Raw genomic sequence first — 24,529 nt, forward strand, 5'->3', positions numbered from 1 at the left:
GTGACACAAATTCAAAGAATGAATTAAGCCGAGGTCAGAGGATACAGTGACAAGAAGCTGTAAAGCAAAGAGCTTTCTGCATCTCTGGAAAACTGAGTATGCTTGGTATGGCTGAAGTGTGACCTTTGAGGAAGAAAGATGTTTATTAGCAGAGCTGGCCTCTTATATGGCTCCCTAAGTTTGTTCTGTGCAGGTACCCTTACACCACACAATCTACCAACTAGCAGTCAGAGTGATCCTCTTATCTGAAGCCAAATGCATCCACTGGCTTCTTCAAAGTAAGAGCTAAAGTCTTCACAAGGATGCACATGGATCCTGCATGGCTGCCTTCCCCAGCTGCAGCACCCCACCAGTCTCTTTGAGCTCTACTTACTTCCTGGAAGGGTCGTTTCCATTTCCTTGAGCACACTGTGCATAGTTTCACCTTCGAGTCTCCATATGGCTGTGCCCCTGGCATGGAATGCTTCTCCTTCAAACACCTTTAGAGCTAACTCCTTCCCTTTGCTCAAAACTTGCTCAAACATGTTGCTTTCTCAATGACAGTAACCCTGAACCTCTGACTTAAAAGCGACTACCCCTGAAATGGCAATTCTTTTGTATATTGCCTTTATAACAACAACAAAAAATGTAAAAACAACAAACAAAATCTATCACCTGTCATTACCTACCTAATCTCCATCTATCTCCCTGGCTTTCTTCACTCTCTTTTATGCCTTAGTCCTTGTCATATTCAGATACACAGTGTGGTACTCACTTGTCTATTAGTTCAATATAATGTCCTGGAGAGCAGAGGCCTGTCTGCTCATACACAGATCCCAATAACTAACACAACCTACTATATTCAACACACTCAATAGAGATGTATAGACTAAATGAATGAGTATGTGGAGAAATAAAGCAAGTTGCATTGTGGGGGCCTTCTGGGATTATTACTGAATTTTGCTTAGTTCTAAAGAAGGTAATGTTTAGGATAGAAGAATAAAATGACCATGTCTATGTTTTGAATGTTCACTTGCTTTCCTATGTGGAGATTCCAAGTAAAAGAATAATAGCTATAATAAATCAGGCAATGGTGATCTGGTTGAGAGGGCAAACAGACATAAAGTACAGAGTCCCCAGAAGGATTAAAAATGCGGAATAAGTAACCTTTGGAAATGAAATCAATTCAATATTGAAGGTGAGAAGAGGAATTGACCAATTCTATCCCTGTATCTTCTATCTTAGATACAGAGTTTGCAGGTGGCAGTGGGGCTACAGAAAGATCTATTTGGGAATAGATAGAGTGAGGAGTTTCAAGCATCCAAAATAGATGTAGCTGTCAGTGTGAGTCTTGCATGAAGGACAAGAGAGAGTCCCAGGGTGTACTTTGGTGACACACTGGCAGACAAATGACATGGCTCAGAGAACCTATAGGGAGGAGAGGAGAGCCCAGGAGTCCCCAAAACATCAGCCCTTGAAGAAATGACATGTGGAAGACAGGCCAGAGAGGAAGGAGGAGCTAAAGAACAACAGGTGATGCCCAAAGGAAGAAGAATGGCTGCTTGTAACAGCTCTACTGCCAAACACAGTTGAGAAGTCAAATTGGAAAAAGACAAAGTAAGCATAGGAATCATTCCAAGAAGGAATATTGAAAAGAGCAGTTTGGCATACAGGTAGGAACAGAGGTGAGAGTAAGAGGGTAGGAGGTAAAGTAGTAGAGGAAATGAGGGACTGTAGAGAGCCTTTCAAAGTTCCTTTGTGGCCAGAAGCCAGTGGCTCTCACCTATAATCCTAGCTACCCGAGAAGCTGAGATTAGGAGGATCATGGTCTGAAGTCAGTTTGGGCTTGATCCCCTTTCAACCAACATCTGGGTGGGTGGGGTGTGCCTGTTATTCCAGCTACATGAGAGACTGAGATCAGGAGGATTGAAGTTCCAGGCCAACCCAGGCAAAAAAAAAGTGCATGATAGCAGTCAATGCCAGTTACAATGGAAAGCATGAAATAGGTGGATTATAGCCCAACCTCTGGCCTAGACAAAAAGGAGACATTAGATTATAGCAAAAATCACTGATGTATCAAGGGCTGGAAGCACAGCTCAGTGGTTGAGCATGTGCCTAGCAAGAACAAGGCCCTAAGAGAAGATGGAAATTTTCAGATCTTGATCAGAATGATTGTCATATGACTACCTAAACCTCATGAATCATAGCACTTTTTTTTTCCAGTGGCTGAGAATGAAGGTCTACTGGAGAGACACCTTCCAAAGTGTGGGATTTGTTTTTTTTTTTAAGTGAGCAAATTTAGAGGTATATAAACTTTACCCACCTACACCAATTCCAAATAGCTTTTACCCCTACTTCATGTGACTAGAAAGCCTGCACATCCACTACATTGTGACCGACTTTGGATTCCTTATTGGTCTTGCTGGTAATTTAGGGTCACAAGCCTCTCCTCTTTTTTTGGGGGGGGGAGTGCTGGTACTGGAACTTGAACTCAGTGTTTTTGCTCAAGGATGGCACTCTACCACTTCAGCCAAAGCTTCACGTCCAGCTTGCTGTTATTTAAATGGAGAAAAGAATCTCACCTCACAGACTTTCCTGGCTGGTTTTGCACCTCACCTGGAGTAGCTAGCTAAGATTCCAGATGTGAGTCACCAGCACCCAGCTTCCCTTCTCATTTTGCTTCTCATTGGTCACTTATGTGAGCCCTTTTTCCAGATGAAAAAAAAAAGTTCCCTTGCTAGGTCAAATACCTAGGGCCCTTCTGCAATGCTGTATGACTTTCCTTCCTGCTTTTTTCAACATCTCAGAAATTAGCATCCCACCTTACTTTTTCTCTGCCCATCAGTCTTGAGAGGTGGCAAATGCCCATCTTTTGGCCCTATAAAGTCCATTCGGTACACGATGGGACAGCTATTTATATGTCATGTTGGCTGCCTGTGGCTTGTCTGCTGTTATTGATAATTTTGTATGGTCCACAATAATGTTATGATTATTCAAATGGCCCTTGACAGAAAAAAAGGTCCCTACCTGTGTACCAGAGCCCTCGTGACCACTCTCCTGTGAACGCTAAAAGCCTCGCCTCAAACCTACAGTATCTGTCCCTTTTGTACTGTGTCTTATTCTCCAGGGAAGATGTATCCTTCCAGTTAAATTACCAATTCTGTGCAAAGCTGGGCATTTATTTTGTTTCTTTATGTACTTCACAGCTGAATTGAATGCCTTTTAAACTCAGTTATATTAACAGTAAATATATAGTGACTGAATGAAAGTTAATTTAAAAATATTGTCAAAGGAACAGAGTGCTCCAAAACAATGTCCAGAATATTTCACAAACACAGAGAAGACCAGACAATGTGCAATTATAAATATAGAATTTAGATGGATAAGAAATGCCAGCTCTGTAGGAAATGTAGCCCCTCTGTACAGTATTGTTACAAGGAAAAAATATATAAAAAAGAAAAGAAATGTCATCAGCTGAATGCTATTGCCTCACACCTATAATCTTAACTACTCAGGATGCTGAGATTCAGAGGATCACAGTTCAAAGCCAGGCCAGGTAAAAAGTCAGGAAGACTCCATTTTGAGTATCAGCAAATACTCATGCTGGAGGTGTGGCTCAAGTGATAGACTACCAACAGAGAAAGCAATCAAAACAACTGAAAGGCAATGAATTCACTTCCTGTACTGAAAAATAAAAACAAAAATAAGGAAAGGAAAGGAAAGGAAAGGAAAGGTATGGAAGGGCCAGGAAGGAGAGCACAGGACAGGAAAGGAGGAAAAAAAGAAATGCTGTCAATGGGCATAGCTCAAGTTGTAGAGCTCTTGAAAGCCTGAAGCCCTGGTTCAATCCCCAGGACTACGGAAGAAAACATAAAACAAACTAAAATAATCAAATAAATAAATAAATAAAATACCATCAGTGGGTTTGCCTTAAACATAACTATCCTATGTTCAGAGGCCTTGTGAGCATGGAATTGTGTTAATTCCCTCAATATCATATTACCAAAATTTCAGAACAAATACCACCACACTCATAATCATTTTTAAGTGATATTTAATTTCTACTAATATAACAGAGGGGCATCTACCATGCGTTCATTTGTTGGTAATCCACCTCCAACATGGAAAGTATTGAATGTACGAAAAGAAAATTGAGTGGTTTTTAGGAATAGATGGAGAAGACTCTGAAGCCAAAACTGCCTAGATTTTAGTCCCAGCTCTGATACTTGCTAGTCTGTGATCTTTGGACAAGACCTATATGCTTTCAGTTCCCACTCCTTCTCCATCTGTAAAATGAGAAAAGTAAATAGCCCATCTCTTTAAGCTTTGTGTAAAGATAAAAAAACAATACATGTGGAGAGTGCTTTTTTATTGGTGGGGGAGGAAGGAGTTGGGGGCCTGGGGAGGGAAGGGATACTAGGGGGAAAACAAAGGTGTAACAATGCTTGTTAGGAAATGTACTTACTACCTTACTCATGTAACTGTAACCCCTCTGAAAAGTATCTTTATAATAAGAAAGGAAGTGTGCCTAGCACACATTGATGTGTCATTGAACTCAGAGCTTGAAATTCTTGGTTGTTCCCTCCCCCCAGTGATGGAGCTCTTCCACTTGAGCCACATCTCCACTTCTGGCTTTTTGCTGGTCAACCGGAGATAAGAGTTTCGTGGACTTTTCTGCTGGGGCTCGCTTCAAACCTGCAATCCTCATAAGTAGTTAGGATTATAGGCATGTACCTTTAACACCCAGCTAATAGGTTTTCATATTTACCTTCTCATTGACATCCGTAGCTTTTAAAACCACTTCTTCCATTATTAGCCTACAGGCCTCTTCCACGAACTTTTCTCCTGCTTTCGCGTTGGTTGTAGGGCCATTCAGTATAACTCCATCCACCAGAACAGCACTCTTCTTCCTCGGCAACATCTCTTGCTGTTCATTGTCTCCTGAAATCATACAAACAAACTGTGATCCACAGGTAAACTAATCAGCTCACATAGCAAAACACAGGCCAAAAAAGAGGATCACTATCTCAAAGAGGATCACTATCTCAACTCCAAACAGCTTGATATCATTTAATATGAAGGTACCATTTGGAGTGAATTTCATATGGAACACAATGTCATGGCCTAGTTAAGACAGTTTCACAAAACTACCAGTTTGTGGGGCAGTAAATCCATCAGGTGATACTTGCCCCTCAGAACTGAACTGAATCAGCACACCGTGTGGATGATGACCACTGGCTATGTGTAAGAGTGGGTATGATCAGGAGGGTTACCATTGTGTAACCTGTGACAATGGCATTGAAAGAAAGAAAAGACAAATACCTTTCATAATCAGAGATGGCTTACAAAACATCCCCAGGGAAAAGACTGACTGACATTACAAATGTGTAATAGCTGCTATCAGAGGCAAGTCCCTCTTCCTACCACAGGAGGGAATACAGCTGGCCAAGGGAGGTCTTGGTCATGGACAAAAGGAATGGGATTTTTACCTGGAATTAACCTCACCTCTGAGTCCTTGGATATAAAGTATATGATAATTGTTCTCTTGGGACAATGTGTAGAGGCTGTATGATTGAGATAGCAAGCCTAGGCCTTCCTCTCCTTGTGGAAATCTGTTTAACATTTCTGAGCCTAGAAAGAAGCTACCTCTGTGCTTTGGTAAGAACATAACACCTGGTCATACACAAATTGTTCTTACCAAAGCACTAATGAGTTTGTGGAATGGATTCTGGACTGAATTTCGTAAGCTCCATGCTGCATTTTGATGGTTATGCATCACAGAAAGAGCTGAGAGGGGTCACATGAAGACCTTCGAGAAAGTCAGTATGGAAAGCTTCAAAGCAGAGCTAGCTGCTACTTCCAGAACCACAGGTCTTCGCTAAATGGAACCACTTCTTCCTCTAGTGCATGAAGCTCTGACCAGAGCTCTGTATACAAAGTTCTATTTTTCTTTCCTGTGTCATCTTGTTTAGTATCAGGGAGAATTTTTGGCTCGCAAATGTTCACTTTTCAAATTTCCACACACATGTAAAGAAAGATCGGTTGTATGTATGTATGTGGGTGCACATGCATGCGTGTCTGTGTGTGTGTGTGTGTGTGTGTGTGTGTGTGTACGTGTGCTGGAGTTTGAACTCCGGACCTAAAAGCTGTCCCTTAGTTTTTCACTCAGAGCTGGTGCTCTACTGCATGAGCCATACCTCTACTTCTGGCTATTTGGTGGTTAATCAGAGATGAGTCACACAGACTTTCCTGCATAGGCTAGCTTTGATCTCAGATCTCAGTCTCTTAAATAGCTAGGATTCTATACATTATAAAAATTTCTATTGTTACTGATTTCTCTAACAGTATGCTGTTAACGTTTGAGACATCCTTTAGTTCAGTCATTAACAAATACAAATGGTGTCCAAGAAGATATGGGGTAAGAAGGAAGAGCCGTGGCTAGTGCATGGAAAAAGTGGGGTCTTTGCACGTGGGTTCCACCTCACCCCAGGCAGCGGCACGTTGCCTCTTCCATCTTCCATCAGCTTCTACTGGAAAGGTGTCTCTGCCATGGCTTATGACACAGTCAGATGTCACACCCAGAACTGAGCTTTAAGATGCACTGCACTTTATCTGAAGGGACATTCCCCAAAAAAATGTTTTCTGTGTTTTAGAAATAAAATGGGAAGGAGGGCAATTATTCTGGGAACCCTGGTTGTGTCAATAAGCAGAGCTATCATTAGGCAAATAGAAAAAGTGAGATTTTTCAGGCTTTTATTGCCCAAGGAATTATAACAGCTCTTAGACCTCCCAGAGTATGTCTTCCTTCCCATCTCCTTCCCTCCCCCCAACACTCACAATAAGATTTTTAAATGTCAAACAGCCACTTGAAACTAGAATAGCAGTGAAATTTAAATCATCACTCTCTTCACACAACTGATGAAAGAGATCCCTATAATTCATACAATTATCTAGGGGAAAAATACCATAGGAAATCCATAAAGACTTGAGTCTAGTTCAGCTGCCTTTTTCTCAGTAATCACATTTTATTCTTTTGATCATTGGAATCACATGCCTCTCCTCACCTGCCTTTGTCCAGGTTGGAACAACTTAGTCCCCATACCCTTGGGACTCTGTAGTCTGCTCAGGATGTAATTTGGAACTATCTTTCTAACTGAAAGAGCTTAGAGTAAAGTTAAGGAATTCTCAAATGGTATAGGAAACTCCCATAGCCAGTACATCCAGAACTTGAGTGCTTTTCCCACTCCCACCTATCCTCAGTCCAAATCACCATCCAATGTTTATCTCTTCAGTAGCCTCCTAGCCAAGCCCCCCCATGCCATGTAGACTCCTCTCCACAGGGTAGTTCCTGCATCCCTGTGAGATGATTAGCTAGAAGTGCTCTGCTCTGACTATGATTCCTCATCTCATCCAAGTCACCGTCATAGACTTCAAAAGAAAAACTGTCCTCTTCCTGTCAACCATACTGCCCAGCCTGCCATCTCTGATCCCTACCATGGGCCTTAATTCTCCTCTCAAACATCCCTTTCTTGGGGAAGTCTTTTTCAATGAACCTGGACAGCATGCGATCAAATTACTCCACTAGCTTGCTTCTCTCCCTGTACTGCATAGCAAATAATGCCATGTGACATAGGATACCCATATATCAATATGCTCTCCTAGCTGTCACCTAAGAGGCCACATTCAGGATGAACAGAAGTTTGTGTCTGCTGGCTTCAGCATTGTCTGCCCAGCCCTAATGCATTCAAGGCAGTTTGTAGAGTTCTGTAGATATCTCTTCTCCATTGACTTATCAGCCAGTGGGAAGGCTCTGCCTCTGGGCTGTTATGGCCAGCTGTCTACATGCAAGCTTCTGATCTGAGCTCACAGGAAAGAGACTGGACCCACTCAAGCAGAAGGCACCTTTCTTTGTCTGGAGGTGGGGCAGATACTGAGGCAGGGTAGAACAGAGAAAATGAAGTATGAGAAATAGTAGCCAGGAATTCAGAAACAAGCACTTGTACGAAGAATTGCTCCATTTCCTTAATGGTTGGAGATGTTGAACATTTCTTCATGGTCTATTGACCATTCTAACTTCTTCTAAGAAGTCCCTCTTTAAGTCTTTAGCCCACTTTTTGTTGTTTCTCAAGGGAAAAAAAGCAATGAATAAATGGGGATGGGAGGGAAAAACTGGGAGTAAGCAAGGGAAGGGAGGGTGTCATTATTCAAAAGAAACACACTCTTTCTCTGACTTACATAACTGTAACCTCTCTCTACATCACCTTTCCAATAACAATAAAGTTTTTTAAATGAGTAGCTCTATTAGAGCTCTATTAGAGCACTGTTTTCTTTGCTTTAAGCCTTCTACCCCCTCATAAGCTGCAATATTAATAAAGGGGAAAAAAAAGAAAAGGAAAAAGAGCAGCTCTTTTTCCCTTTGGCCTTGACTAATGGCCCCAAATAATTAGTGTGCTCCGGAAACTCACTCAGTATCTTAAGGATACTTATCGTGGAAAAATAAACAAAATGTACTTGATACGTGATTTAGAGGTACTTATCCTGGAAGAAAATAATACTTGGGAAAATAGTTCCAACTTGGCATAGAATATGTTTAAAAGTTTTACTTATTTCAAGCATGGACATCTGTCTTGAAAGGAGTAAGTGAAAAAAATCCATCCTTTCTTTGAAAGAATGCCCAGACATCTTTAATAGGCAGGTCAATCTTTGAGTCTCTGAGCTCAATTGATAAAAATGTAACAACAAGAGAGAATAAATGTACCAGGTGTCACATCAAAGGAAAACACCTATTCTAAAGTGATTTTAATTTGAACTGAACCCCAACCTTTCATATCACAAAAGACCTGGGTGCTAAAGCACTCACTGTATTTGCTATCAGATGTGTCCATCCTCATGTCTGGGTGTGGACTATCTATCTTCTCTTTACTTTGCTTTTACTAATAAACTTCCTTGATCTTTACTTTGATGTGTTCTCGAATTCTGTTCTGCAGTAATATCAAGATCTCTGTATCCAAGTGCTGGGTAGAGACCTCCTCCCTGTTAGAGGCCTTCTGCCTGGAGCATCACCAGTCCTCAATTCTGCCAGGACCAGCATCATCAGCTCCAATAACTATGCCATGGTCCAACACAGCTGATGGGCCAGAGAAGAGACAGGGGGACTAAAAGAAGAGCTCAGAATGAGGCAGCTATTCACAGCATCTGATTATTAAAGGAACCACACATAAAAGGATCCTCTCTCTCTCTCTCTCTCTCTCTCTCTCTCTCTCTCTCTCTCTCTCTCTCTCTCTCTCTCTCTCTCTCTCTCTCTCTCTCTCTCTCTCTCTCTCTCTCTCTCTCTCTCTCTCTCTCTCTCTCTCCCATGCTCTCTCTTCCTCATTCTCCTAGCCTCTCTCTTTTTCCCAGTGCTGGTCCTTTGCTCTTCTGAAGCAGCCCCAAACCACAGCCTCCCCTGGGAACACACTTCCCCATGAAGGCTATTCAACCCTATATAGAATGAAATTCTCACTCCTGCATTCCCATCAGTCCCTCAAACCCATGCCCTCCCTAAAATTCTATACAAGCCCAAGGTTTGCCTTGATTAGAGATACAACTACTCTTAGCAAACAGTAAGTCCATCTCAAATACTGTTGCACAGGGAGGTGCTTTTCTCTTGACAAAGGATGGAAAGAAGAAACAGAGGTAAAGCCTGAAACAGTACCTGGAACAGAGTGCACAATAAATGGCAGCAGGTCTTAGCTGTCTCTAGAAACGTACAGTGATGTGTAAAGGAGCTTGTGAGTGACCGTCAGCAAGCTACGACAGTAATGAGATGGGCTTGGAGTGATCACGTGACTACTTTGCTGGTGTGGAAGAGTTGGACAAGGAACTACACTGACAGGGCTGCCCAAATGGGGTGCAGGACACAAGAAGGCCACCAAGTCTGTCAGCCACATGCCTCACATTTTTCCTTTCCACTGCAGTTATCCATGTAGAGGTTGTATTTCTTGTTGATGATTGCAAACTCCCATAGGGAAAAAAGATACAAAGCTCAATTTGATAGACATCCCAGGAAACAGAGTTCAAACACTGACTTCCCACAGCTCTCAAGGACTGATTGGCTGTGGAATTACCTAGGAAGTCATTTTACATAAGTCTACTCAGGCATTCCCAATATCTCATACACATACACACACACACACACACACACACACACACACACACACACACACACACACACCACAAGTAAATGAGCTGAGTTCCAATCTCAGTTCCAAGTTCTAAGATCTCACTGTAACATCACCCCTCCATACCCCAGCTCAATCAGCTTTAAAGCAAGAGACAAGCTGGGTAATATAGTACACTAGCTGCTAGAAAGGCTCTGCATAAACCAGTGAAGACTCAGATTGCTGGATTCGTCCTCAAATGATTCTGTTCATAGATGGAGCAGAATTTGAACTTTGTTTTTCCCTGTGGTATGGGGTTTGAATCCAGGGCATCTCATTTGCTGTTTAAGCACTCCACTGCTTGAGCCATGCCTCAATCCAGCCCTGTCTTGCATTTGTTTTCCTGTTAGAATCTCTTAATTTCTCATACATTCAGCCTGGTCTACTCAACCTATATCTCCTACATGGTTGGAAGTATGCCACCACACCCATCTTGTTGGTTGAAATGAGATCTCGCTAATTACTTTGCCCAGAGTGACCTCCAACTGCAATCCTCCTGACCTCTTCCTCCTGAATGACTGGGATGGTAAGCATGAGCCACCATGCCTGGCCAGAATTTGAACTTTTAGCAAGGACTCTAACTTGTACTAACAGTACTGTCATACATGAATATGTAGGTGCCTTTGCAAATCGCTATTCTGGGTGAACTTTAAAGCATTTTCAAATTCTCAATTCTTCAGTTGCCTATGTTCTCTCATTCTTTAATAGCTATTTGATCATTTCAATAACCACCTGTCACTTACTACTCTGTGTCACATACAAGGTCAGGAGAAAAAAATGGAAACTGAGTCCTTTCTTGAGTCCCTCCTCCCAAAGACTCACTGCAAAGTCTCACTGGGAATTCCTTAACTGTGAGTTCACTTATAGGTGTGAGCCACTGTTGCCCAGTCAACACAATGTTTTGTTTATTTGTTTGTTTTGCTAGTCGTGGGGCTTGAACTCTGAGCCTAAATGCTGTTCTTTGAGCTTCTGTGTTTTTATAGGCATAAGCCACCAGCATGGGGCTAATATGATCTTTTGAATGTAATTAATGTGGACATTTGGAATTCAGATTTAGAATTTCATGAAAAGTCACAGTGTTGGAGAATTCACCTGAATCCCAAGATTTGCTTCTTTTTTAATAGCTGCAGTAACACGCTGGGACCCAGTGGCTCACGCCTGTAATCCTAGCTACTCAGGAGGCTGAGATCTGAGGGTCTTGGTTTGAAGCCTGTTCAAGCAGGAAAGTCTCTGAGATTATCTCCAATCAACCACCAAAAAGCCAGAAGTGGAGCTGTGGTTCAAGTGGTAGAGTGCTAGCCTTGAGCAAAAGTTCAGGGACAGCATCTAGCCCTTGAACTTAGAGCCTGAACACTGTCCCTGAGCATTTTTGCTCAAGGTTAGTGCTCTACCACTCTGAGCCACAGCTCTACTTCTAGTTTTTAGGTGGTTAATTGGAGATAAGTGTCTCACAGACTTTCCTGCATGGGCTGGCCTTAAACCACAATCCTCAGATCTCAGCTTCCTGAGTAGCTAGGATTATAGGCATGTGCCGCTGGCACCTGGCTAATTTCACATTTTACCAGTTAAAACTACCACAATATTTCCAATCATTTCTGATAGCCCATTATCTCCAGTAGGAACCAGTTCATTTTCATCGATGAAATGAGGCCCTATACAATACCCTAAGTGTAGACCTACCACCTCTAAACATGAATGCATAATTCTCATCCCTGGACACTGTGATTCTGGTCATCTGGCTTTCACTCCAAGTTCAATGGATTCCTAAGCTCAAGCCTTAAAGTTTGGTGGATCAAAGTTCAAATCCTAACTCTGCTATCTATGACCTTAACCACAATTTTAAAATCCCATGTGATCTATGTTTCTCAACAGCAAAACAGAAAAGTGACAAGGATCTTGTCTTGAATCACATTTGAATGCACCTAAGCCTCAAGGCAAGTGCCCATAACAGTGTAAAGAACAGTAGACAATGCTAATGTGACTGAATCTATGTGAACTCTCACAGTACTCAGCTAGATGTTATAGTAACAGCATTAGGGTTTTGTCAGAAAGTCTGCCAACTAGAACAAAGTATCCCATCTGAGTCTCTCCTTGTTAAGTGAAAATTAGCAATAGAAAAATAATGCTTGCTTCCAATGTACAGAAAAGGAAGTACAATGGAACAAATAGGAAATCCAAACACCTAGCTGGCAGGTGAAGAAACCCTTCAGTGCCTTCACACTGGGACCAAAAGAGGCCAAAGATCAGAGCCTGGAAAGCTCATCAGCTAGCCCATATTAACTATTACTACTACCATATTTGAATGGCAATAGTCTGAGCCCTCAGGCTTGTACCTGGGTTTGGAAGTACACCACAGATCCTCTGTTCTCAAATGATTAACTTTAGAAAGAGAGCATGGAGGGAACAAGGCCAGGGAAAACTGGGTGTTTAAAAACTGAACATGTATTGTTTTGCTCTGGAAATTTTCAGGTAAGAAGCTTCTAATAGGCTTAAAGAACAGATACTTAGTTTCACTGATATCTCTGGTACTGCCAACCTCAGACTACTGGCATCCCCTTCAAATCACACCTGTTTCAAGCCACATTTACTGCCTGAGAAACAACATATCAAAGAAAGAGTGACAATAAACAATCTACAAAGAAGATGACTTAAGTGTTGGGAATATGGCTCAAGTGGTAGAGAACCTGCCTAGTAAACATGAGGTCCTGAGTTCAAGTATCAATTCTGATAAAAAGAAAAATAAAATTTTTAGAAGAAAAGATGACTATAGAAAATAAACAAATGCTAAGAAATAGCAATAACAGCTGGGAATCAGTGGTTCCTGTAATTTTAGCTACTCAGGAGGCTGAGACCTACAGGATTGTAGTTCAAAGCCAACCCAGGCAAAAAAGTCCAAGAAATTGAAACTCAAATTAGTCAGCAAAATGTGGAATCATGAGTCAAGTGGCAGAGCACCAGTCTAGCAAATAAAGGCCCCAAGATCAAGTCCTACTGAAGGCAATAATAATAATAATAACAAATACAAGGCAGTTGGTGCAGAAACACCAACAGTCTGTATTATGACAACAAATGTCAACTGTGAACATAGCCCTATAATATGGTGCAATCACCCTTGGCTTGGAGAGTGACACTGCAAATAGGAAACCAAAGAATTAAATGAGAAAACAATACATACATTTTTTTCATTATATTGTTAAGGTGATGTACGGAGGGGTCACAGTTACATGCATAAGGTAATGAGTACATTTCTTGTCAAACTTGTTACCCATTCCTCATTTTTCTCCCACTTTCCCTCCCCAAGTTGTACAGTTCATTTTGAGCATTTTGTCTTGTGAGTATCACTGCTGCCTTGGTTCACCCTTTGTCCTTTGTCTCATAATTTTGTTGCTCCCTTTCCATTCTCTAATTCAGATAAGTGTATATACAATACCAGGGTACCAAAATCAAATACAGTGGCAACAGGGGATATGCCATAGGGGGAAAAAAAAAAAAAAGTAAAAAGAAATCACATAGTACATTTAAAAACAACAACAACAAAGAAAAACCTCTTGTTTCCATGTCTTTAAGTTCATTTTGCTTAACATCATCTTATATGATCATATGTAGATAGATATTGAGCTATTCTGCTCATCTGCTAATACTATCCTACACATATACTAATTATTACAACTGAAGGAAACCATGGGATCTATATTTCTTTCGGCCTGGCTTACTTCATACAATATGATTTTTTTCCATGCATACAATTTCCTTAGTCTCTTTTTAGGGTTACATTTTCCTGAGCTGAAGTGCACAGTGAATGGATCATTTTTAAATTCATACTTTCATGAAGACATACTCACTGAACACCTATTATGTGCAAGACTTTGGAGCTGGCAGTGTTGGGAAACTTCCTATATGAATCAAACACACAGATGATGACTTCAAAATCCAGTAAGCAAAAGAAGATATGATTAGGAAAAACTGGGAATCCCATCCAGAAAGGATAAAGTGTTATACCTAAAGTCAGACAAAATACACATTAAAATTCCACTTTGAAATTCAGCGCTGCTGATTGCAAAAGTCAGAAAGTCTTCACAATACATGGCATTGGAGGTTGCTCTTCATTTAACCACTCTGCAAGAGTACTAGTTGTCAGTCCAGCAGAGTGTGACATGCTCCTAGATGTGTTATGAACAGAGAGACAGACAAATTCACAGCTACTTAAGGAAAGTTGTTGGATAGGGTAATAAGGAAACAAACAGATGAATAATGAAGGCAATTGCAGCTTTTCATAAATGCTTTAGAGGAAATGACCTGACTCGGTAAAAGAAAAACAAAGATATATTTGAGATTTGGTTAGATAAAAAGGGCTCTGGAAGAGGAGATGTTTGAATTAAGACATGTGAAAAGACATGGAAAGGTCAGGAAGAAAGAACCTGAAAATGAAAACAACACATTGGCTTCTTCAAGAACCAGAAAAATAAGCTGGATGCTTATCGCTAACACCTGTAATACTCAGGAGACTGAGATCTGAGGATCACAGTTGAAAGCCAGCCTGGGGAGAAAAATCTAACAACAGCCAGAGTAGAGGTGTAGTTTAGTTGACAGAGCACCAGCCTTGAGTGAAAAAGCTAAGCAAGAGAGTGATGCCCTGTGTTCAAGCCTCAGTATCAGTACAAAACCAAGCAAACAAAAAGAAATAGAAAAATATTAGCAAAGCCCAAGTGCAATGAAAAGAGGAAAGAAGGAATAAAATGAGGCTGGGAAGGGCAGACTGCGGGCAAGTCTTTCCTCTAAAAGCAACCGGAAGTCACTAAGGGTTTTAGACAGCATGAGCTCGTTTCCATTTGTAAGAGCATATTCTTCAGGCCATATAAAGATCAATGTAGAAACAAGATACTGCTTAGAAAGCTACTAGAAAAGACCAGGCAATTCGAGATGGTGACTAGAGCTCAGAAGAGCATGAGAAGATAGAGTGAGGGATACAACTTGGAAGCCATTTGGCTGTGAAGCTGAGGAACTTGCTGACTAATTGGATGCAGGAATCAAGGAAAGAAAAAACTGATAACTTCGAGTTGGAGATTTGAATGATTAAAGGAAGTTAGTGATTCCGAAGCCTGTTTCTGATGCAGGGAAAGCTGAAAAAAAGTCTAAAAGGCTAGAGCTGGTATACTCAGGTCACAGAGGGGTTTGACTGAATTGGTTATAATAGGGCAGAAACAAAGACTATGGCAAGGAGATTTGAGATCTAGAAAGCATCAGGAGCTAAGCAGAGAAGTATGCCATGCATACCTATGGGTTCTGATTGCTCGTGAACTTTTGTTTGTTGCAGGGGCAGCATCTGTCTGTAAATGAGAGAAGGCGCTGTGGAAAAGGCCTGGGGATTCATCCCACAGATGCTTGCAGGGCTTGAGGGGATTACCTGCCACCAAGGAGGCAGCCTGAGACCACTAAGGCCTTCTGAGAATCAGGAGGTACTGCAGAAAGTTGAGTTAGGTGTCGGTATTGCCATTATATGGAAAATTAAGAACTGAAGGTAAGCAGAGTGCCAGAGGCTCACACCTGTATTCCTAGCTACTCAGAAAGTCTGAAATCTAAGAATCAGTTTGAAGCCAGCTAGGCAGCAAAGTCTATGAGACTCTTATCTCCAATTCATATAATCCTAGCTACTCCGGAAGCTGAGATCTGAGGATCATGATTTGAAGGCAGCTCAGGCATGGAAGTCCAGAATTAATCAAGCCAGGAGGAGAGGTGTGGCTCAAGTAGTAGGGTGCCAGGCTTGAGCAAAAGGGCTTAGGGATACCACCTAAGCCCCAAATTCAAGCCCCAGATCTGCCTCTGCCTCCTCCACCCTCCCAAAAAAAAACAAGAAAAAAAATAATTGGAGGCAAGGAGGCCCAATGTCAGTAACCCAATGAGGCAGCAAGAGCAGTACAGAATTCAAAATTGTAGATTTGTATTTATTTTATCCTTTTTCTTTCGGTAAGATTACTAGACCAAGCCCTGCAACTATTTATGGTATGAGAATAGGATTGTTGTGCTATCTTTCACCAAGTCTACTTTCTAAAATGATCACTGGATGACATGGTGATAGAATAAGACAGAGAAAAGATTATTATTGTGTGCATCGGCTCCTCTCTGAGCACAGATGACCATAACACATTTCTGGAAGTGACATGTTGCCATTGCCCTGGGTTTATTTTTATGAGATCCTGTTGTTAACATGCAGGAGATCAATGGGATGATGCATATTGAACTGAAACACCACACCAAGTCGCCTCTTTCAACACATGAGCCCCCCAAACCCAACCCAGCTTTGGAGAGGACAAACTTCCTATAAGGGAACTCCTGAGACAGCCATGAGAGCTAGTTGTTATCCCCCAGTGACCAACAAACACAGGGGACTGTACTCACTTACTTTTAATTTCCAAATGTTTTCCTCCTACAGGGCACCAGGCAAGCAATTAGGTAACCTGTTCAGGAGGGTAGATTTCCAGCAACATTTATTGCTGCCACTTGAGATAACATTACTTGGCAATTGGTTGGCATTGTATATTTAGCTTGTCATATCAATAGGGAGCTCATTCATTCGTCTGCAACGCATTTCTGATGAATATTACTTCAGCTTAAAAGGCCTGCAAGGCAATGGACTTGGTGAAGGGACTAGGCCCGGCATCTTCCCCATTCTTCAGCTCCAGTCTGGAAAACTTGGCCTTGATTGAAACATGTTATTCTGGTTCAGCAGTAGGCACTGCACTCTGGTATGGTACATCTCCTGGTAACTGTATCCACTCTATCTTTCTGTTTCACTGAAACAGTCACACTGCCTGTTGGTATTTTCCTCCACTGTCATCTAGGCTGTTTATGCTTTTACTTATCTTCTTTCACCTTGACATTTATTTCTGAAATTCAGATGGGTCTCACTGTTTTACCAGTGACTTGTGTTTTGTGAGTAGTGTGAAAGTTCATTGTTAACTTGGTAGTGTGTGTGTGTGCTTATGTATATTTGTGCATGTGTGTGTGTACATGTGTATGTGTGTCTGTGTGTGCTTGTACACATGCAAATGCCAGTACTGGGGCTTGAACTCAGGGTCTTACACTCTTTCTTAGCTTTTTCACTCAAGACTGGTATTCTACCACTTGAGCCATGGCTTGCTTCCAGCTCTTAGGTGACTAACTGGAGATAATAGTCTTAAGCACTGTCCTCCCTGGGCTATCTCTGAATCTTCAATTATCAGCTTCCTGAATACCTAGAATTAGAAGCATCAGTCACTAGCATTTGGTAGCATTTTTGACAAGCTTGCATTCTAAAAGAAGTATCCTTCACCTAGGACACTCCACCAAACCAGACTCCTTTTGTTGGCATTTTCAAGTAGCTAGCATTCTAATTTGCAGATTTTGTGTGTGTGTGTGTGTGTGTGTGTGTGTGTGTGAGAGAGAGAGAGAGAGAGAGAGAGAGAGAGAGAGAGAGAGAGAGAGAGTCCATACGCGCACATACATGCTGCTCCTGGAGCTTGCAGGGTTTGAGTACTCTTCCTGAGCCTTATTGCTCAAGTCTAGCACTCTGCCACTTGAGCCACAGTTCTACTTCTGGCTTATTTTTGGTGCCTAATTGGAGATAAGAGTTTTGCAGACATTTTTGCCTCGGCTGGCTATGAACCATAATTCTCAGATCTCAGCCTCTTGAGTAGCTAGAATTACAGACATGAGTTGCTGGCACCAGCTAATTTCCCAATTTTTTAAGCCCTCATTCGTTAACTTTCTCCAATTTCATGAGTTATAGGAGATCCTCCCAATAAACTTGTCCTTTTAATGAGGAGGAGTCCTTCTGTGTTCTGTGAAATAGAGAGATATGATTCATATTCTGTGTAACTGGATTCTAAGTTTATTTCCATGTACAAAAGTTTAAGCCAACCTGGAATAATTTACTAAGAATACTTTCCATATTCTTGGGACAGTCAGAGCTAATCACCTATTTTTATTGTTCTCCAAAATTTGGAGGTCACTCAGTTACCATCAGAAATTGTGCTCTGTGTATGTATAGGGGTGGGGAGAGTATTCATTTTCTTCCTGGTCTTAAATTTCTATACTCTCTAGTACAAAGTGCTTAGGCTCAATACCTGACTTATGAAATGGTAAGCCCTCTGTATATCACCTTAATTAATAACAATATTTTTAAGTCCAAAAGCAACAGGGACATGCAAAGGGAAACCTAAAATGGAGGGTCCTTTAAGTCCTCACAGTGGGAAAAATGTTAGCTAGCAGGTAGACAGAAGTAGTGGGCACAGAAAGAAGAGATCACAAGTTCTCTTGAGGAAAATGTACTGTAATTAAGCTTTCCCTTTCACAGATGACTAGCCTCTGTTAAGATCAAACAGACCATGGATGTCATACGATGTCACAAGAGTTTTTAGGCTTCTACTCACAGGAAGATTAACTAAAGGCTTTCAAATCTTTCATGTATCAACAACAAACAAGGCCTGGAATAGTTCACCTTAACACAACAAAGACCAGGGCCTGTAAACCATATCCTAGGAGTCTGGTGGAGCTGACACAGTACTCATTTATACTTCGTAAGTCTGTAAACATCCCCTTAGCTTCCCAGCAATTTGGCTGATTCTGGGAAGGGACTTAACATTCCAGTTCTCTAAACTATCATAAAAATGGTAGTTTTTTGCTTGGGCAAAAATAATGATTTTCATCCTACTGAAAGTAAACTTTTAGTAATGTAATTTTGTTATCATCTTCAAAAAAGTGTTTTAGAAAAATATGTCCATCCAAAAATGTAATGTAAGTTATAGATTCTTTAGTAATTTGTGTGTGGGGGGGGGTTGATACACTTTTTAGGTGTAGTCCAGCATAAAGAAAACAAAAAATATAGCTATACTTATAAAATAATAACAGCCTATAGAGTTAGAGAGAGTTAAATTATGATGTCTTATAAAATCTAGAGGTTGGAATATTTAAAATTTGGAGATACTAAAGAACAGGAGTCTTAATGGACAATCTTTTTAAGACTGTGTCCTGCTTCTAATTAATATTTATGGTTATTTACAATGGACCAGCTACTGAGGAAGTACATATCTGGTTTATCTCATCTGATCTTCATTGTAACCTTATTATAAAAGTATTTTTTATTAACTCCTTCTTACAAACAACAAACTGAAGTCAGGAAGATGATGGGAATTAGCCAAATCATACAACTAATAAGTAAGTGGCAAAGCCAGGCAGCCAACTATCCAAAGTCCAGATACCTTGCCAATAATTACTTTTCCTCTCAAAAAAGGTAAGCAAGAAGATTGCTTCCTGTGTCTCATCAACCACACTAAACTATTTGGACACGTATTTTGTACTCCTTGAGCAATAAGCAATTATGTTAGAAGTACGCATTAAATTGCAATGTGCTGCAATTTAATGTCTAGTTTTAAAATCAATTTGCTTGAGTGTTGACTTCAAGATTTTAAATGTATTCCAGTTAACCAGCAATTTAAATGAAAATTTAAATAAATGCTATAAATGGATGCCTCATTTACATGATCTGTTGATTAACTGTGATATGGGATTCATCTGTGCCCAGGGCTCTGATACTACCTTCCAGACAAGAAGAGGACAGACACTCTTAGCCCTCCTGTACCTCACCCTACATGCTGAGACAGTCACATGTGGTCGCTTAAGCATCAGAAAACTAAACCGGCCTAAGCTCTGACGTGGTATTACTAAATAGGGTTGGAAAAAGCACACTGCGGAGCTGCTTGGAAAGGCAGCAATAACTCTCCAAGGTATTTTTATCTTTAAGTAAAAATGGATAGTCTACACTGCCTTCTGGAGAAAGAGCGGTGGCTGTTACTTGCAGGGCTGATGCCTTACTGAGTGTGGTGTGCAAATGCAAGGCCAGAGCTGAACTGCTTAGTGAAGCAGAGAAAGGGATCAGGCGCCCATCAACATAGCCCTTCTTATCCTATATGCTCACAGAATCTTCCTGACCCCTACATACAAGTGGAGCAACTATTCTAAATTTTTCACTTGCCCAAGAGAAACAACAGTGGTTAAAGCTACATGCTAATATGTACTGCTTGAAAAGAAAATCTGGAGCTCTGAGTGCTGCACACACATCCCTGAGTTACCCTGATGGTGAGAGCCAGAGCGCTGTTCAGGGCACCTACAGAGGACATAACAACACTGACTATTGTTCCTTAACTGAGACTCACTTTGATGCAAGTTTGGATCCATCTAGAACAGGGCTCAAGGATTGAACTCAGGGTCTGGACACTGGGCCTCAACTTTTTGGCTCAAGGTTGATGATCTGCCATTTGAGCCACCACTACCCTTCTGGCATTTTGCTAGTTCACTGGCAATGGATTTCTCTGACCAAGGTGGCTTCAAACTGCAATTCTCAGATCTCAGCCTCCCAAGAAGCTAGGATTATAGGTATGAACCAATAGTGCCCAAATTACCATTTTTCTATTCTCTTACTGTCAAACCTATGACCACGAACTATGCATATTCTTCCCAGCAACAACATACAATCATTCCTATCAGATAAACTCCCAGGTCCTAACCTATGACTGAATTAGGCTTGATGTCTAAGATGTCATGATCTGAACCAGGTCTTCAGGCAGACAAGGCTGCCTAATTGTAGTTGATCTTAATCCATAGACCATAAATTAACAACACAAACAATGAGATCCAACACATACACACAACAGTGCTATGGGATCACACCACAGACAATGCCCAGGAAAACAGGAAATTCAGGGCAATTTCTGGCCCATAGCAGTTTTGAAATTCAGCCTATACTTACTATGCATGGTAGATAAGGTCTCTAGGGTGTCTTCCTAACCCACAGAAGCAGCTAAGTGAACAGAGCTCTTTGTCATTCTTGGAGGTCAAACACAGTCACAGGGATAGGTAGGCTCAAGCAAGCTGACAGCAGCAGCTTCTCTCTCTCCTCCCCCATTTTCTGATTCTAGACCCTGAGAGATACGAGCTGCCCAAGGAAACAGCTTCCTTACTCCAGTCCTTTCTACAGTCACAGGCTGACATCTGCCATTCCTAGATTCTAAGATTCCTCTACCCCATTCCACCCTGACAATTTTGACATTTCCATCAGGAGGTGTGTTAGTAACTTATTTCTGATTTCCAATTGCACTGTACAGAATTTTGTTGGATTCACCCACCTTTGGGTGAGTTCCAATTCATATAATAAATTCCTTATTCCATAATGCTCCTTGTGCAAATATGATATGGTATTGAATCTTCACAATAACTAAGCAAACTATATACTAAACTTTCCCTTATATAGATATCACCCTGAAACTGAGAAGATAGGGAACTTGTCCAAGTCTGGACAGCTAAGAGGTAAGCTTAAATTTGAATTTAGGTTTATCTGAATCCCAAGTCTGTTCTTGTAATATTTATTCTCCTTCTATGAAAAGTGAGGCATAGGGACATGATGTATTGGAAAACTTGTCTCTTAAGGAAAATGCTTTGCCTTTTTCTACGATGTAGACTCATCTGGTGGCTAATTTCATAGTCATTCTGCTTACAGAGTGGGGAGTGTGTCTCAGTGGTAAAGAAATTGCCTTGTATACATGAGCCTTTGAGTTTGATTCTGAGTATCGCACACACTGGCTTACTCCACTTTTGGATATTTATACCTCTTATGAGGTGTTCAAATGTGGGTTCAGCACACCTGGAAGACAGAAGCCAGGAAAATAAATGTCAAATGTCAAGACTGAGAAAATGCAAGAGTTAGTGGTTGATTCTTCAGGTGTCTCACTTGGTCCAGATGCAAGCTGGGAATTTCCACTGCTAGTATCTCCATATCATTTGCCTGAAGCCTTTCTATTTTGGCCAGAGCTTACTCTCTCTGCTCATACAGTAAGCCTGAAGCTCTGAAAAGTTAATTCCTATCCCTCAGCATTCCTGACACAAGAAGTGACAAAAATGAATATCTAAATGTCCAGCTTTCTTGTCCTTCAGATGGGAAAACTCTGATGTGTGTTTTCTTCAGCCACATCAGTGTCACCCAGCAAGATTAAGCTGTGGACTCTCAGTGACAACTTACTTTACAATCTATTCTTCATCAGCTGTCTCCCTATAGTCACTTTACAAAATCACTGCTTACACACTTATCCTTGATCCAGAGTCTGCTTTTAGAAAGCTCAAATCCAGCAAACAGTTACCAATTTTGAATGCCAGTGAACCAGTTAGACTGTGTTACATGTTTTTGTACAAATCTTTGTAACACTTAGAGATGAGTGCTGTACTCAGACTATAAAAAAAGATCATCTGATAGGTTAATTAGTCTCTCTGGAGATCACACAGTGGGCTAGTAAATCCAGGGCTAATATTCAAACTATAAATGATTGGAACATACCTTCCTGTTCCACTAAATTGTGCAGCCTTTCTCACTAGGGAGAGTGGATGAACATACACAAACCAGTAAAAGAACAATTAACTGCTGAGCTGACATGTTGTATTGCACACTTCTGGGCAAAACTGTCATCAGACTTGCACTCTACTATTACTTATAAAAATTCCTTTTAGTGGTTTTAGCAACACAAAAAGTAAAGACCCTGAGTAGGAAGTGGTGCTGTAATTCAAGTGGTAGAGAGCTAGCCTTGAGCTGAAGAGCTGAGGGACAGCACTCAGGCCCAGAGGTCAAGCCCCATGACCAACCAAAAAAAAAAAAGAGGAACTATAATTTAAGACCCTGAGTAATATTACAAAATTCAATTTTTCATAGATTTTTCTTTCTTCTTGATTTCTTCTTCATACAAATTTTTTACTAAAATAAAATGAGAGTAACAGCATAACAGTACAGATGCCCCCATGAATGAGATATGTGGCTTGCATGTACATTTTTGGCACACATATACTCCTGAAAGTAGATATGTCATGCATACATATACTCCTGAAAGTAGATATATCATAAAGTAGATATGTCATTGAATTTTTGTTAGTCAATACAAACTATCAGGAGATCAAACCACACAGCAATCAAAGTGCTGAATTCTAAAGCTCTTATCATCTATACACCACAAAGAAACTATATTTAATAGATAAAAAATTGAAATCTGAAAATTCAGAATTTGTCTATGCCATGCCAAATCATCCACATATATTTTAATATTTAACAATGGTTTGTTAAATCTCAAGTAATTCACAGTTGTTCTGTCATACTTAGCATTAAGAAGTTTCTGGATGCTGAAACTTACCAAACACTTAGAATTGCCAGTAGCAACAAACATTAATCCCACTCTGACTTCACTGGTATAGTTCAAGTTTGTTTCATGTTTTTTTCATTATCTACCTTAACAATATGTGCATAAAGAACATTCTAGAAGCTAGGATGTAGCTCAAGTGATAGGGTACTTGTCTAGCAAGATGGAAGTCTTCAGTCAAAATCCCAGTACCACTAAATGAAGGAGTAAATGAATAAATGAATGAATAGAAGGAGCACATAGGGAGTTTAGATCAGTCTCTTCTAGAGTCATTCTGTGGTTGTATTACTTTAATTTTCCTGTGGAATGAAGCTTTCAGGTAAATACTGCTCTCAAGATACCTTGCCACTCTTAATAATGATCCTATAGCTAATGCATGTTTGTTGACTGAGTTAATAATTGGTGTAATTAATGTCAATCATATTTTAGAATGTATAAAAGTAGATTTGCTAGGCACTAGTGGTTCATGCCTATAATTCAGGCTGAGACATGAGGATTATGGTTTGAAGCTAGCCCAAGCAGACAAATCCAAAAGACTCTTATCTCCAATTAACAAAAATGTAGAAGTGGATGTGTGGTTCAGTTAAAACAACACCAGCCTTGAGCAAACATTTTAAGGGACAGCACCCAGACCCTGAGTTTAAGTCCCAATACCAGTATACAGAGAGAGAGGGACAGAGACAGAGACAGACAGAGACAGAGACACAGAGAGACAGAGAGAGACACACAGAGAGAGTTTACAATATGACTGGTAACATTTTTCATACATTTTTTTCTCTCACTATAAAATGTAAAACAAACCAGGTGCCAGTGGATCATACCCATAATCCTAGCTATTTGATTTGGTTGGCATCATGATTTCAGGCAACCCAAGGCAGAAAATATTTTTCGAGAACACTCCTCCTCATCCATGAAGAGCTAAGTTTGGTGGCCCACCTCTGTTATCCTAGCTACTAGAGACGCCCAACATAGATGGATCATGCCTAGGAGCAAGCCCAGGTGGGAAGATAGGAAGTGAGATTCAACCTCAAACTCATGAGTAAAAACCAGGGCTGGTAGTGTGGTTCAGCAATAAGAGCACTTGTCTAGTAAGTAGGAGGACCAGAATTCAAACCTCAATGTTACAAAAAAAAATGAAAATGG

The 24,529-nt window shown here is 40.7% G+C and overlaps 1 protein-coding gene across 1 annotated transcript in view; it reads right to left on the bottom strand.

Moving 5' to 3' along the window:
- Positions 1-24,529, bottom strand: part of Gadl1 (glutamate decarboxylase like 1) — a 215,218-nt gene that overhangs the window by 164,216 nt on the left and 26,473 nt on the right. The window contains exon 2 of the mRNA XM_070007528.1: positions 4,748-4,920. Within this exon, the coding sequence (XP_069863629.1) occupies positions 4,748-4,920 (173 nt within the window). The remainder of the gene's footprint in view (positions 1-4,747; positions 4,921-24,529) is intronic.

Source organism: Dipodomys merriami, unplaced genomic scaffold, assembly GCF_024711535.1.
Source record: "Dipodomys merriami isolate MVZ:Mamm:240054 unplaced genomic scaffold, mDipMer1.0.p SCAF_7, whole genome shotgun sequence".
NCBI classification, from domain to species: Eukaryota; Metazoa; Chordata; class Mammalia; order Rodentia; family Heteromyidae; genus Dipodomys; species Dipodomys merriami.